The sequence below is a fragment of the Mustelus asterias genome, chromosome 1, assembly GCF_964213995.1.
Source record: "Mustelus asterias chromosome 1, sMusAst1.hap1.1, whole genome shotgun sequence".
Classification (NCBI taxonomy): Eukaryota; Metazoa; Chordata; class Chondrichthyes; order Carcharhiniformes; family Triakidae; genus Mustelus; species Mustelus asterias.
In genome coordinates this window covers 169,822,526-169,839,536 of record NC_135801.1, presented here as the reverse complement: position 1 = coordinate 169,839,536, position 17,011 = coordinate 169,822,526, and the positions used below count along the sequence as shown (strand labels likewise).

General features: G+C 44.0%; 1 protein-coding gene across 9 annotated transcripts in view; it reads left to right on the top strand.

Moving 5' to 3' along the window:
* The window catches only part of fgfr3 (fibroblast growth factor receptor 3), a 177,291-nt gene extending 171,187 nt beyond the window's left edge, over positions 1–6,104 (top strand). For all 9 annotated transcript variants that reach the window (XM_078223018.1, XM_078223028.1, XM_078222998.1 and 6 more), the window contains exon 23: positions 3,427–6,104. In XM_078223018.1, coding sequence (XP_078079144.1) covers positions 3,427–3,591 — 165 coding nt within the window. In that variant the 3' untranslated portion in view covers positions 3,592–6,104. The remainder of the gene's footprint in view (positions 1–3,426) is intronic.
* Positions 6,105–17,011: the final 10,907 nt, after the last annotated feature.

Sequence of the window (17,011 nt, the reverse complement as noted above, 5' to 3'; positions counted from 1 at the left end):
GTAATTCAGATGGTGAATGCTCCCCTTTAAGCAGCTTGCAGCCGGATCAGTAGGTTGGTGAACCGCTTGTTTCGGAAATTTTTGTGTATAGTATCCAATGTTTAACAAAATTGATCCAAAATTGTACGGATATTATTTTTGACTCGAGCCACAATCAGGAAATGAATGGCAGATACGTCAGCCTGTGAAAAGAGAAAAAATAAATTAGCATCAGTAAATGTTAATTGGCTCGATGGCCACAACAGGCAACATAGTGCCATGTAATTATGTCCTCTCTTAATTAGATTCCAGCGAATATCTGTACCCAAAATATGAATGTTTCTTTCCTCTTTTTAGCTGCTGTTGAACTGGCCATGGTGTTCCACCATTCTATATTCCTAATTTCCAGAATCTAGCAGCTTCTAAATCTGCTTGCAGCCTTCCTTTCAATACACTAAGCACATTGTTTAATGTAAATCGCAATAAAGATATGTTTTAAATAAACACAAGGGCCATGCCACCCGGCTCACTGATTTAGTGCACTGTTTAAACTCTTGACAGATAATAATTGAAAATGATCGACAGCACCAAATCTCCAAGAGTGTGATCGTAAAACATTATCGCCAGGATTTATATAGCATCCCTCCTGCCCAATAACCTGCCCCAACCAGAGAGTTAGCCTTTGACCTGGGAAACTGAGATGGAATGTTGCTAGGAGTGTAGTTTTAAAGTCATTCAGGTTTTCTGTCTGATTCAGCTGCCTGGGAAGGGGGAGAGCAGCGATCACATTCACTGTAATCCGCACCACAGTCTTTTTATGATGTCTCTCCAGCAGCCCCTATCATGTGGCACTGGGGGCTGGGAAAGAGGCATACATATGGCAATAAAACGCAAGGCCTGCAGTCAGCACACTTAACTCTTTAACATTATGGTTCTCATAAGGAATCTGTCAATTGCTGTAATTTGGAAAGTAAGTAGTTAGCCTGGGGGATTTGCTTTTAAGATTTTTTTTTGAAAAAGGAACAGTTTTCTGATTTTGTACAATGCAAAACATTGTCATTGTTCAAGCAGCAGTGTATGGAAATACATATTACTTAATCCCACTGAATGGCCTTCATAAAGTGTATCGTCACAAGGAGAACATACACTCAATGTATTCTCAGTAGGGAAAAACAGTTCTCCTATGATTACTATCATTAATCAAAAATTGGTACGGGTTATATCACTGCTGAATTAAACACAGAAATGTTTGAAATTCACTGAAGGTCTGTCACGCTCTAAAGAGAAGGGATGGGGCCTAGAAAGTCAGCCACATGGCTCTCATTTCTCAGGCATTAAATAGCCTCCTAAGCCCTCAAGATGGTGAGCATGAAGCGTATACTCATTACAGGCCAAAAGTGTGCAGCTCACCATGTTGATAAAGGTCAAAAAATAAGTAATCATGGTCTGTGCTTGAAACAAGTCTTCAGCAAATAAAGGGGCTGATGTCTGTTTGAAGCCCTCACTGCAAAATTAGTTTGCACCAACGCAACTGGGGCCAGTTACACTCAGGCTTTTTAAAGGCCAGGTTTCCCTAACGGGCGCCGCTTAAAGGGACCACAACTAACAATGTAAATTTTAATGTGTAACTTATCTAGATGAGGAACCAAGCCGTGCAGGGAATATGTCCAGGCATAGCTCCAACCAGCTGCTGCGATACAGTAAGAAAAGACAGAAGAAGCACCTTTTCTATCACAACACAAACCCCCACCCGTCCCAAACCTAATGTTGGTCCTCACCCCCACTTTGATTTGGGGTTTCTTGGGTAGTTGAAAAGAGAGGGAAACAGACCTGGGCTGCTCAGAATTACACCCTTCCTCACTGAGGCTGGAATTATGTGGCCTTCCTTTCCCCATCAGATTTCAGATTCTCGGTACCCATACACTTAGACTGCCATTGTGACACCAAGAAAGGACCAATCCATTTATTAAAGTGTACCTGTAGATGGAGGTGGGCACATAACTGGGGGGGCTTGACTGCACTGGCACATGTGATTACTAATCATCTTAAGCTGAATCCAGACTCTCACTGGAAGAAAAGTCCCTCAGGATAGCCAGGGTCCATTGACCTGCATCACAATACCTTCAGGAAAGTAAACATACAAAATAGGAGCAGAATTGAACTATTTGGCCCCTTGAGCCTGCTCTGTCATTCAGTAAGATCATGGCTGATCTGTTTTTGTGTTTCCACATTCCCATCAATCCCCGATAAACTGATTCCTTTGCCTAACAAGAATCTAAAGTTAAAATTTTATTTATTAGTCTTACATTAACACTGCAATGAAGTTACTGTGAAATTCCCCTGTCACCACACTTCGGCGCTTGTTCGGGTCAATGCACCTAATCAGCACATCTGTCAGACTGGGAGGAAACTGGAGCATCCGGAGGAAACCTATGCAGATACGGGGAGAACGTGCAAACTCCACACAGACAGTGGCCCAAGCTGGGAATCGAACCTGGGTTCCTGGCGCTGTGAGGCAGTAGTGCTAACCACTGCCACCGTGCCTCCACCTATCTACCTCCACCGTAAAAATATTCAATCACCTGCTTCCACCATCTTCAAAGCCAGAGAATTCCAAAGTCGCACAACCCTCTAAGAGAAAAACATGAACCCTCATCTCTGTCCTAAAAGGACAACCCCTAATTTTAAAATAGTGCCACCTAGTTCTGGACTCGCCCAAGAGATGAACCATCCTTTCCATATCCACCTTGTCAAGACTGTTCAAGATCACGTATGCTTCAACCAAGTCACCCCTTACTCTTTTAAACTCCAGTGGAAAACATTGGAGGATTTTCCAAACAAAATATCATTCATTCTTGTGTGGTAAAATACACCATATGATACGAAGCACCATCATAAAAACAGAACCATAAACTGGAATCTACCAAATGTTGAACTGATGTTGTTTTGGGAGTGAAAGAAAAACTTGTATTCACAGTTTTTCATGACCTTGGGATGTCCCAAAGCATTTTGGTAACCAATTAAGTACTTTTAAAGTTGAGTCAATGTTGTGAAGCAGGGAAACACATCAAGCTCCCACAAACAGCGATATAATAAATAACCAGATAGTCTGTTTAGTGATATTGTTTGAAGGATAAATATTAACCAGGAAACGGGGGATTACTTCAGAATAGTGCCATCTTTTACACCCGCTCAGACTGGCAGATGGGACTTGGTTTAATGTCCCATCCAAAGGACAGCACCTCCAACAGTGCAGCACTCCTTCCCAACTGCGCTGGACTGTCAGCCCTTTGTGCTCAAGTCTCTGGAGTGGGACATGAAGCAATAGCCTTCTGACTCAAAAAACAAAAGTGCTACCAACTGAGCCGCAGCTGACACTACAGTAAGTGTACTTGCCGTCCTGCCACAGAATGATTATAGTGTTTTCTCTTTTCTTTTGTATTTCAGGAATATCTTGACCTATCAGCACCTTTTGAGCAGTATTCCCCAGTATGCCAAGACACTCACAGTACGTGCTCTTCTGGAGATGACTCTGTCTTTACCCATGATGCTTTGCCTGATGAACCTTGTATCCCCAAGCACCAGCAGTGCAATGGTGTCATCAAGACATGAGGACTGGGACAAATAGAAACAGAATTATAGAACGCTGAACCATGGACAACTCACACTGAAGGAAATACACTGAACCATCTGGGACTCTAGTCCCCATTTTACTTCCCACCATTTTTGAGCCTTACATCTTCAAGTGCTTGTACCCATCTAAAACAAAAAAAGTACTGTTTGGCATGAAGAAACATTTTTCTTTTGGAAACAAAATGTCGGAACTGAAATGAAACATTTTGCAAAAAAAAAATCTAGAGGTGATTACTTTTGACCTCTGGCATTGAGACTGCTAAAAGAACCATTCTGTGCCTAAATCGACAAGTGTGTGCTAAGAAAGTGAAACAAAAGACGATTATTTTTCTTTACAAAAGAGCATTTAAATACTTTTTATTTGTGTGAAGCTGCAGATTCCAGGAGAGTTGTAAATATATAAATATGAATATTGTATGATAATGTTTAAAAAAGAAACACGGTTGTATACTTATGATTTGCTTGTTTAGGAAAAAAAACACAAAAAATATAAACATAACAAGAAAAATGAGGAAGCAGATCCTAAAATCATTGCAGTTTAGGATGTTCAGTATTAATCTGGAAATTATTAAGGAAACATATTGTGTAGTGAGCAAGGGGTAAAATAGTTCAAAAAGCATTAATTATTTGCAGTCTGATTAGCACATTGTATATTTGTAAAGTTGTTCATAGACTTTAACGTATCATTTTGGTTAAGAGATTTATAAGTATATAGCTTATTTACTAATTACTGTACACATTTATAGTTACCTAGGTTCTTAATTTTGTTTTTACATGTTTATAATTTTTAATTTATTACCCGTTTAAAATTGGTTAGACACAAAAGTAGATAATGGTTCATGAGGAAAAAAGTATTAGAATCGAGTTTTCAAATGTCGTGTAAAATGAGCATTATTTTAGATTGCAATGATTTTTTTTCTTGAGTTATAAATTTGATCCTGCAAGTGCATTGGCTTTTCATAACATATGAAGGTTTGTGCTTTGTGGCTGGCTTTTGATCATCAAAGCTGAAGTGTTGACTGTGAATGGTAACCATGTTGTGTGGATCTGGCGCCTTCCTGGCGCAGCTGCCTTAACACTATTGGCCCTGCGAAAGAATGCTGGCATTGTCGCTAGGGCAGCAGTGGGCATGTGACGTTCTCACACCGAGTGCCCAACTGAACTGGAGCATGGTCCACCAGAGCTGGTTAGTGTCTGGAGAGAACAGTTTCAAGCCTGATCGCGAGTCAGATTCTGGTGCCAGTCGAGGTCGGGGCAGTTTGAGATCATGAATGAAGTGTGTGGCGTAAAAGGAGTGCAGCACACCAACATTAAAAGCATATTGGCTTATCTGTGATTTACATTTCTTCCCTCCCCAACCCACGATAATGAAATGGTGCCAAAATACTAAAAACGCCCAGGGACAACAGTGAATGTGCAAGTGTGGAGAGGCGCTGTGCTGGCACTTTGCATTGTTCTAATGAGAGGGTGCAATGATAGTGAATGTCCATAGCAACTTGGGAGAAAAGAATTGCTAGTCAATCAATCAGTGGACACCGATCATGTATCGGTGACTTGTGACTTACTCCCTTCTCTTTATGCAGAAAGTGCCACAAGCACAACTTACGTGGTGCAATTTAAACGTAACGTGCAATTTTTGCAGAGAACTCATTTGAGGTAAACCCTTTTTTCTTAAAAAAAAAGAAATGATTAGAACGTATGTGTAGCACACTGAGCAACCATGTAACCCGGAAAAAAAATAAAAGTTCTCTTTGATTTTAAATAGGATTCTGCAGGTAAAGTACAAAAGAGAATTTAGGTAGGAATCCTATTAAAATCAATTAAAATTCAATTTTCATCCTCTAACCTTTATTCGGACCGTGAAGCTCTTACTCTGTAGAAAGACTAATTTACTAGATTGAAGTTACCTGTTAACTCTTTGATACAAAGGTAGGAGTTCTATAGCTGTGTAATTTTTGTAAAATGAAAAGACACTTTGTTATTTTCTTACCGATCGCTGTTTATGTGTACATTCCAGGTACCTAATGGATAAAAAAAACTTGTCCAATATTTGAAATTTGTGCATGATTTACAAAAAAAGAACTTAGATATATATCTAATTTATTGAGGTTTTTTTTACAAAATATATGTATTGTAGCTTTGACCGAACTTTAACATTTGATATCCAGTTCCTGTTATGTAGATGTAATAGTGTCAAGCATTACTGGCAATAGCTGAGTTTCCCCAATTTATGTTCTGTGGTTAGATTGGACCACTGCCTATAATTCATACATTCACACTCTTAGTAGCCAGAGGTAAGCTCAAATCAAACAGTAAAAATCTCCATTCAAACCTATTCGCGTGCCTGGAACCTGTCAAAGGCCACAGATGGTCTGGTTGGAGTTTAAAAAGGAACTAGCACTGAACAATATCTGTCTGCCTTTATGAAACTTTGTTATTAACATGGAACTGTTCCATTCCACAAAAAATAAAAGGATATTGTTTTAAAATGCAAGAGTTTCCATTCCTCGTTGTTCGTTGCCTTATAATTGGTCTGATTTATAATAGGCTGGAGTTTCCTGCCATGGTATACTGTTGATGAGTGTTATAAATTATACTATTGTGACCCCCAAACCTCCAGTGGCAAATTTACGCTAGGATTTACAGGGACACAGGGTAGCATGCACTGAAATGAGGTTAGCTGAGAGGCAGAAACGACACTGCCAGTGGCCGAAGGGAAAACCCACTGCAATTCAGGTTGTTACTCAGCCTTTCTGTTTGTCTCCACACAAACCCCAAAACACAGACAAGTTAGAAGTGAGTATAGTCTTTGGAGTGTATTTCTCTACTGGCTAGCGTTCTGTAACCAGCAGAGAGACAAATAAAAACGCAAATTATACAGAGATAATGGGCAGAATTTTCCCAGTCCTGTGAAGCTGGGTCTGGAGGTGGCGGTAGGATGGAGGATGGGGGGGGGGGGTGGAGGAAGAGAGGGGTGGCAGCTGGTAAAGCAGCAGGGAACTTCCATTGGGACTAGATGTTGAGAGGAGAATTATTAAGCTCCTCCCTGTAGTCCTGCCTCCAAGTGCGATTCCCAGGTCTGGGTTGCTACAGGAATCGGAAGCCCGCTCCACCGTGGTGAGAAGACAGTGAATCCCAGGAAGACATCCCCAATCCACCCATTGTCCTTAATTGGAAGGCAAACACAGCAGTGACCAATTCAGAGGCTGCCTCATGTAATATTGCTCTTTGAACATGCCATTAGTTTCTTAATGTTTCCCCTCTCAACATCTAGTTCTGTGAAGCTTTTTGGAATGTGTCCTATGATAAAGGTGCTATACCAATACAGGTCGTAGTTACAGTTGCTATTATTAGTAAGTTTATTTATTAGTGTCACAAGTAAGGCTTACATTAACACTGCAATGACGTTACTGTGAAATTCCCCGAGTCACCACACTCAGGCGCCTGTTCGGGTCAATGCACCTAACACCATGTTCTGCGGTTATCGACCTTCAAGTTTCTTTCTGGAAAGACAGCCTGATAGTCGCACATTTTCTTGTCCAGTTTGCAAGGAGAGTTGGCTGAATTTCTTTGGCCAAATGGTGGCTGCCTACTGGCCTGCCGGTACTCCCACTCTAACCCAACATAGGACCATTGTCCAACAGGCAGGAAATGGGGAGGGTGGGGTGCACAGCCAGGCTACAAGTGACAGGAAATCAATTAAGCTAGTTAGAGACCTGTTACTGCCTATTGCCAGAGGCCTTCTACAATTTTCCAGTCAGCTTCCAGGTCGCTGGAGATTTCGGGGGGGAAAGCCTGGAAGTGACCTCATGCAGCAGCCTTGGTGGGGTGGACCATTGCTCCAGGTAAGCTTTGGGGCCCTCTTTCTCCAACCCACACCCCTGCCTGATCTCAGTTGTAGCTGCAGGTAGGCCCGTGGTGGAGTTCTTCCCCACCTCCCCACACAATAGTGACCTGTCTGGAAAAAAGTGGTGACCGTTTCTCACACAGATGGGTTTATGACCCCATATGACCTTGACGGCAGTGTCCTGAAGCCCAGGAGGCTCGCTGAGAGAGTCATAGGTCTTTTTAAATAAGTGCTGCCTGGTGTAGATCCCTGAATTACCACTTGGAAATAAATCTTGGCTAATCCCTCACTTTACCAAAACATCCATCGTGGGTATTTAGTTCGCAGTCATTAAAAAGAGAAATGGTGCTGAGGAATCCTTTAAGGGGCTGCTCAAAATTCCCTCTGGCTGAATTTTCATAGTTCAGTGATAATTAAAGTCAATGCCATAAGAAACAAAATGGTTCATCTTACCCTCAGATAGTGAGGAGCATTGTCAGAGGCTACAGAAGGATATAGATGGGCTGGAAATTTGGGCAAAGAAATGGCAGATGGAGTTCAATCCTGATAAATGCGAAGTGATGCATTTTGGGTAGAACTAACTGATACGCGATTAATTCACTCGGGAGGCTGGATCGTACCCGGGAAATAAAGGCTTTTATTAGCAACAAGAATAGAGCATACTGCTTAACAATACAATCCCAGACTAAAGGGTCACCAGGCAGTGCAGTGACCTTTATACTCCTACAGGTAGGCGGAGCCAACCAGAGTGTACCACAGAACAATACCAACAGGTAGAACACCCCAACCCTAACCCCAACAGTGACAACAGTAACATATGTACAAGTACCCATAGTGATAACCATCTATGGTTCAGTACCCATAGTGGTAACCATCTATGGTTCACCACACTAACGTAGGGGGGAGCTATACGATAAATGGCAGAACCATAAAGAGTGTAGATACGCAGAGGGACCTGGGTGTGCAAGTCCACAGATCCTTGAAGGTGACGTCACAGGCGGAGAAGGTGGTGAAGAAGGCATATGGCATGCTTGCCTTTATAGGACGGGGCATAGAGTATAAAAGTTGGGGTCTGATGTTGCAGATGTATAGAACGTTGGTTCGGCCGCATTTGGAATACTGCGTCCAGTTCTGGTCGCCACACTACCAGAAGGACGTGGAGGCTTTGGAGAGAGTACAGAGGAGGTTTACCAGGATGTTGCCTGGTATGGAGGGGCTTAGTTATGAGGAGAGATTGGGTAAACTGGGGTTGTTCTCCCTGGAAAGACGGAGGATGAGGGGAGACTTAATAGAGGTGCATAACATTATGAAAGGCATAGATAGGGTGAACGGTGGGAAGCTTTTCCCCAGGTCGGCGGTGACGTTCACGAGGGGTCATAGGTTCAAGGTGAAGGGGGGGAGGCTTAACACAGATATCAGAAGGACATATTTTACACAGAGGGTGGTGGGGGCCTGGAATGCGCTGCCAGGCAAGGTGGTGGAGGCGGACACACTGGGAACGTTTAAGACTTATCTAGATAGCCATATGACTGGAGTGGGAATGGAGGGATACAAAAGAATGGTCTAGTTTGGACCAGGGAGGGCCGAAGGGCCTGTTCCTGTGCTGTATTGTTCTTTGTTCAAAATCAACCTGGCTCCCTCCCTGGCATTCCATGGGTTTCTTCTGTGACTGGTGGAGCTTTTATAAATGTAAGCCTCTTCTTTCAGAGTTAAAGGGTTCCAGAGTTAATCCCTGGTCTGTGCAGAATTTAGTTCAACACCTTGTCCTGTCCTTTTATTCTGGGATTGGAAGGGTAAAAGCAGTTGAGGTATCTCTTTCCGAAAACTATCCAGTTTATGCATACCTGTGCGTAAGTTAAGGACAAGGTTGGGGTTGTGATGAAGTCCACCTAGTGGTATAACCTTCTATTGTCAAAGAAGCCACTTGGCTGAGATACCAGTGGGCATAAATCCCAGCAACAAACTGAGGAACTCCAGGGGAAGAAGCAAGAAAATTGGTGAGAAAGGGATTTTATTTCAAAACAAACATATCAACCTTTTTCTAATTCGTTTGTGGGACATAGGTGTCGCTTGCTGGCCAGCATTTGGACTTTAACCTGGTGTTGTGAGACTTCTTACTGTGTTTACCCCAGTCCAACACCAGCATCTCCACATCACACCATTTATTGCCCATTCCTAGTTACCCTTGAGAAGGTGCTGGTGAGCTGCCTTCTTGAATCGCTGCAGTCCACGTGTTGTGTGTTGACCCACAATGCCGTTAGAGAGGGAATTCCAGGATTTTGCGAAGGAATGGCGATATATTTCCAAGTCAAGATGATGAGTGGCTTGGAGGGGAATTTGCAGGTGGTGCCAAAAGGATTTAGTATTTGTGGACCGGGCAGGATGGAGTTCTTGAGGCTATCATAGACACTATCTGACCTCCATTTTCTAACTCCAAGTGTGACTTATCATGCTCCTAAAGGAGTTTGAAAGGGGTCAGGATTAAAAAGTATACGAGAATTTATTCTTGGTGGGAATTGCACTTGCTAAAATGTGAACTGACTGCTCAGAAATGCACTTTTAGTGATTAGGCTGCAGGGATGTAAACTTGAGGGTCAAGGAGAAGGTATCAAATTCTTTCCTGATGAATGTTAATGTGTAACTTTAATTCTATATATAGCAGATCACGTACTTTAAACATAAGGCTTCACCTTGGAGTGATTATTGCTCTCTCGGTTTAAGAAATACATCCAGATATTTCTGGTTAGGGAGGTTTTGTGGCGCAGTGGGTAGCGTCCCTGTTTCTGAGCCAGAACCTCTGGGCTGACGTTCCACTCCAAGGCTAGATGGCCGAGGAAGGTGTGTTCCTAATGTGACCAAGCAGGATTGAGTATCCCTTCCAAAGTACACCAATGACAAGAGGCCACGCGATGGAAAGAAATTGGAGCCCCTACCATCAGGCGCCGGAGTGCGGCAATTAGGGGGTTTTCACAGTAACTTCATTGCAATGTTAATGTAAGCCTACTTGTGACTAATAAATAAACTTTAACTTCACCCATAGTTCCAGGCTATAACATGCATGTAAAAGTGTATATTGCCACAAGAACTCGGAGGCACCGGATGAGATTGGGTCCAACAGCACAGCGTTCAATCCCTGTTCCGGCTGGGGTGGATCCAGGATCAGTCTCCTGGCCCTACCTGTGGTGGAGATTGTGGTGCTGTGGGTTTGTCCTGCCTTTGGGTAGAGGACAGAAGACTTCTGGTGACAACTTGTGGAAGAATAAAAGAAATTGTCACTGTCTAAGAATCATTTTCACTTGGTTCTTTAATTCATTTGCTGGATAGAATTTAAATGGAACAAGCTATTGAAGGAGATCAAAGGAGATTAAAGTTTTGGAATACTGTAAAAGATATCTATGTTCGCTAATTTATAGACTGGGTATTCTCCACTGATGAGCCTCTCATCTGTCTATTATGTGCAATATTGTGAAACAGCTTGTTAGGTTGTTACTTACGATTCACATTTTTCATTCACAATTGGTACTTGGGAATTTGAAGTATGGTTTCAAAATTTGCAGCAGCACGATAAGGGGGTGGGGGCTGCCATTAAAAGAAGTAACAAAATGCAAGAAGGGGACATTAATAAACTTGATAACTTATGACAGGGTGGCACAGTGGTTAGCACTGCTATCTCAGAGCACCAGGGACCCGGGGTCGATTCCCAGCTTGGATCACTGTCTGTGCAGAGTCTGCACGTTCTCCCCGTGTCTGCATGGGTTTTCTCCGGGTGCTTCGGTTTCCTCCCATAGTCCGAAAGACGTGCTGGTTAGGTGCATTGGCCATGTTAAATTCTCCCTCAGTGTACCCGAACAGGCGCCAGAGTGAGGCGACCAGAGGATTTTCACAGTAACTTCATTGCAATGTTAATATAAGCCTACTTGTGACTAATAAATAAAATGTTTAACTTTGATAAGTTTGAGATGGTGCATTTTGGCAGGAAGAATAAGGAGACTGCGTACTGCTTAGATCGAAATGGGATAGAGGAGCAAAAGGGTCTGGGGTACAGATGCACAAGTCAGGAAAGGTAGAGAAACAGATTAATACAGATATAAATTTTTAAAAACAAGCAAACCAAGCACTGGGGTTTATTTCAAGAGGGATAGAATTGAAGTTCAGATGAATAACGTAATGGTGATGAAGTAGAAATGGTCGAGAGCTTCAAGTTTTTAGGTGTCCAGATCACCAACAACCTGTCCTGGTTCCCCCATGCCGACGCTATAGTTAAGAAAACCCACCAACACATCTACTTTCTCAGGAGGCTAAGAAAATTCAACATGTCCACTATGATTCTCACCAATTTTTACAGGTGCACCATGGAAAGATTCCTTTCTGGATGTATCACAGCTTGGTATGGCTCCGGCTCTGATCAAGACCACAAGAAACTACAAAGGGTTGTGAACGTAGCCCAGTCCATCATGCAAACCAGCCTCCCATCCACTGACTCCGTCTGCACTTCCCGCTCCCTCAGAAAAGCAGCCCAAATAATCGAGGAACCCACACATCCCAGACATACTTTCTTCCACCTTCTTCCGTCGGGAAAAAGATACAGAAGTCTGAGAACACGTACCAACAACTCAAGAATAGCTTCTTCCCTGCCGCTGTCAGACTTTTGAATGGACCTACCTTATATTAAGTTGATCTTTCTTGATGCCCTAGCTATGAATATAACACTACATTCTGCACTCTCTCCTTTCCTTCTCCCCTATGTACTCTATGAACGGTATTCTTTGCCTGTATAGCGCACAAGAAACAATACTTTTCGCTGTATCCCAATATATGTGACTACTGCTAAGTGTTTGTAGTTTCTATGGCCCTCATAATTTTGTACACCTCAATCAGGTTCCCACTCAGCCTTCCCTGCTCTAAAGAAAACAACCCCAACCTAACCAGTCTCTCTTCATAGCTGAAACACTCCTGCCCAGACGACATCCTGGTGAATCTCCCCTGCACCCTTTCTAGTGCATCACATCCTTCCCATAATGTGGTGACCAGAACTGCCCACAGTACTCTAGCTGTGGCCTAACAAGTGTTTTCTACAGCTCTTGCATAGCCTCCCTGTTCCGATATTCTACGACTCAGCTAATAACAGCAAGTATCCCATATGTCTTTTTAACCGCTTTATCTACCTGTCCTGCTGCCTTCAGGGATTTATGGACATGCACATTGTGGCCAAACGGACCATCTAAGATGGCAATTTGTGAAGCACTCTGGGACAATTGGGCAAGAACTAAAACAACAGGCTGCAGCCTAAAAGACAGAGATAAACAGGCTGCAACCCTGACGAGTGAATACACAGGATATGGGTCATCTCCAGGGCAAAAGAGACTTTCTGGTCAAACTGGGTTGTTTACCAGACATAAGGGCGCCGTAACTCCTTATTTGGGAGGGAGGTGTGAACTCTACATGCCCCCAGCACCTACAGACATGGCCGTTGGGGACACACCCAGAGATTGGTGTGGCAGCACCCGATTGGACTTTATCGATCAGGGTGATCAAGTCCTGATTGATTGATTGGCAATGGCCAAAAGGGGCACGAAACCCAATGGGGTATAAAGGGTGCTGCACAACCAAGAATCTCTCTCTCTCTCTGACCCCACAAACGGGCTACCACAACGGTGACCATCGCCAGCGACGACCAGCACGAGGAGAGCCACCACACCCGAGGAGGAAGGAAGACCAGAGCCAGAGTGCCAGACCAAAGGACCAGACTACGCAGATAAAGGCCAATATCTGCTTGGGTACTTGCCAGTCACACAAAGTTAAGTCAAGGGTCTTGTATTGGACTTATCATAGAAATCATAGAAACCCTACAGTGCAGGAAGAGGCCATTCGGCCCATCGAGTCTGCACCGACCACAATCCCACCCAGGCCATACCCCCATATCCCTACATATTTTACCCGCTAATCCCTCTAACCTACACATCTCAGGACACTAAGGGGCAATTTTAGCATGGCCAATCAACCTAACCCGCACATCTTTGGACTGTGGGAGGAAACCGGAGCACCCGGAGGAAACCCACGCAGACACGAGGAGAATGTGCAAACTCCACACAGACAGTGACCCAAGCCTGGAATCGAACCCAGGTCCCTGGAGCTGTGAAGCAGCAGTGCTAACCACTGTGCCACCACTTGAACTCCAGTATTTTCTGTAAGATAACTTATTGTTGGTTGGGTGGGTGATTATTGATTGTGTGTCCTAAATAAATATTGGTTGTACTAACAAGACGTCTACTCATAGTTATTTGTCCACCGTATAAGGGTTAAAACAGACTGTGCGGCAGGCACAACAACATCAAGCTCCCTCTGGTTCTCTGTGCTTCCTAGTGTCCTACCGTTCATTATGTATTCTCTTGCCTTGTTAGTCCTCCCAAAATGCATCACCTCACATTTTTCAGGGTTAAATTCCATTTGCCACTGTTCTGCCCATCTGACCAGCCCGTCTATATCATCCTGCAATCTCAGGCTTTCCTCCTCACTATTTACCACACCACCAATTTCCATGTCATCTGTAAGCTGACTGATCATTAATGTACAACAAGAGATCCAATGCCAATCCCTGCCTTACACCACTGGACACAGGGCTTCCAGACCCAAAAACAACCATCATCCTCGTCCTCCTGCAACTAAACCAATTTTGGATCCAACTTGCCTAATTGCCCTGGATCCCATGGACTCTTACCTTCTTGATCAGTCTCACTTGCGGGCCCTTGTCAAAGGCCGTCCAAATGAAGTCCATATTGACTACATCAACTGCACCATCCTCATCGACACACTTAGTCACTTCCTCAAAAAAATATCTCCCCCTTGACAAAGCCATGCTGATTATCCTTGATTAATCCTTGCCTCTTAAAGTGGAGATTCATTCTGTCCCTCAAAATTTTTTCAATTAATTTCCCTACGACTGATGTTATATGGAGTGGAATTGAATGGTGTAGAATTAAAATTAACCCTGTGCTACAGTGTTCGCACCTGGCGACATGTAGGATGCTTACCACGTTTGTCAATTTTCTCCAAGGCAGCAAATGCTACACTTTTGGTTGGTAAATACAGGCAAAATCGAGTATTCCAATTTATTTACATATAAGATAACAGGCAGAAACTTTTTGATTTGATTTATTATTGTCACATGTATTAACACACAGTGAAAAGTATTGTACTGGCATGAAGCATACCGTTCATAGAGAAGGAAATGAGAGAGTGCAGAATGTAGTGTTACAGTCATAGCTAGGGCGTAGAGAAAGATCAAGGTAGGTCCATTCAAAAGTCTGACAGCAGCAGGGAAGAAACTGTTCTTGAGTCGGTTGGTACGTGGCCTCAGACTTTTGTATCTTTTTCCCAAAGGAAGAAGGTGGAAGAGAGAATGTCTGGGGTGCGTGGGGTCCTTAATTATGCTGGCTGCTTTGCCGAGGCAGCGGGAAGTGCAGACAGAGTCAATGGATGGGAGGCTGGTTTGTGTGATGGATTGGGCTACATTCACGACAAAGAACAAAGAACAATACAGCACAGGAACAGGCCCTTCGGCCCTCCAAGCCCGCGCCGCTCCCCGGTCCAGGATTGAATCCTGAATCCAGGATCCCCGCCCAATTTTCCAGCCTATCTACATACTAATATCCTATCCACCGAGCTGTCCCTCACAGCTACGATGCTTTGTTCATCACAACCTATTAACTCACCCCCACCCCCGCATTCCAGACCATGTGATCTCCAGGGAGAGGCGAAAACCCAGAGTGAAAACCCCAGGGCCAATATGGGGAAAGAAAATCTGGGAAATTCCTCTCCGACCCCCTGAGGCGATCGAAACGAGTCCAGGAGATCACACTGGCCCTGATCAGAAAATGCTTCCCAACCCTATTCATTTCCACTTCCACGAACACCATATGAATTCTCTGCCCCCGACACAAGTTCCCAACTATCCGCAGTCTCGCTCTGTACTGGCACCAGCAAGATGATCATAGAATGAAGCCTTGAAACGAGAAACAAAGAACAATTAGCCCGCGCGCTCCCTGGTCCAAACTAGACCACTCTTTTGTATCCCTCCATTCCCACTCCGTTCATATAGCTGTCTAGATAAGTCTTAAACGTTCCCAGTGTGTCCGCCTCCACCACCTTGCCCGGCAACACATTCCAGGCCCCCACGACCCTCTGTGTAAAATATGTCCTTCTGATATCTGTGTTAAACCACCCCCATTTCACCTTGAACCTATGACCCCTCGTGAACGTCACCACCGACCCGGGGAAAAGCTTCCCACCGTTCACCCTATCTATGCCTTTCATAATTTTATACACCTCTATTAAGTCTCCCCTCATCCTCCGTCTTTCCAAGGAGAACAACCTCAGTTTCCCCAATCTCTCCTCATAACCAAGCCCCTCCATACCAGGCAACATCCTGGTAAACCTCCTCTGTACTCTCTCCAAAGCCTCCACGTCCTTCAGGTAGTGTGGCGACCAGAACTGGACGCAGTATTCCAAATGCGGCCGAACCAACGTTCTATACAGCTGCATCATCAGACCCCAACTTTTATACTCTATGCCCCGTCCTATAAAGGCAAGCATGCCATATGCCTTCTTCACCACCTTCTCCACCTGTGACGTCACCTTCAAAGATCTGTGGACTTGCACACCCAGGTCCCTCTGCGTCTCTACACCCTTTATGGTTCTTCCATTTATCATGTAACTCCTCCCTACATTATTCCCACCAAAATGCATCACTTCGCATTTATCAGGATTGAACTCCATCTGCCATTTCCTTGCCCAAATTTCCAGCCTATCTATATCCTTCTGTAGCCTCTGACAATGTTCCTCACTATCTGCAACGACCTTTTGTAGTTCCTTGCGGTCTTGGGCAGAGCAGGTGCCACACCAAGCTTACCAACAGTAAACCAAACCAACAGTAAGAAACAGTAAGCAACTATTACCTGGGACCTGGGTGTGCAAGTCCACTTTGGAAAAAAGAATAGAGGCATGGACTATTTTCTAAACGGTGACAAAATTCATAATGCTAAAGTGCAAAGGGACTTGGGAGTCCTAGTCCAGGATTCTCTAAAGGTAAACTTGCAGGTTGAGTCCGTAATTAAGAAAGCAAATGTAATGTTGTCATTTATCTCAAGAGGCTTGGAATACAAAAGCAGGGATGTACTTCTGAGGCTTTATAAAGCACTGGTTAGGCCCCATTTGGAGTACTGTGAGCAATTTTGGGCCCCACACCTCAGGAAGGACATACTGGCACTGGAGCGGGTCCAGCGGAGATTCACACGGATGATCCCAGGAATGGTAGGCCTGACATACGATGAACGTCTGAGGATCGTGGGATTATATTCATTGGAGTTTAGGAGGTTGAGGGGAGATCTGATAGAAACTTACAAGATAATGAACGGCTTAGATAGGATGGACGTAGGGAAGTTGTTTCCATTAACAGGGGAGACTAGGACGCGGGGGCACAGCCTTAGAATAAAAGGGAGTCACTTTAGAACAGAGATGAGGAGAAATTTCTTCAGCCAGAGAGTGGTGGGTCTG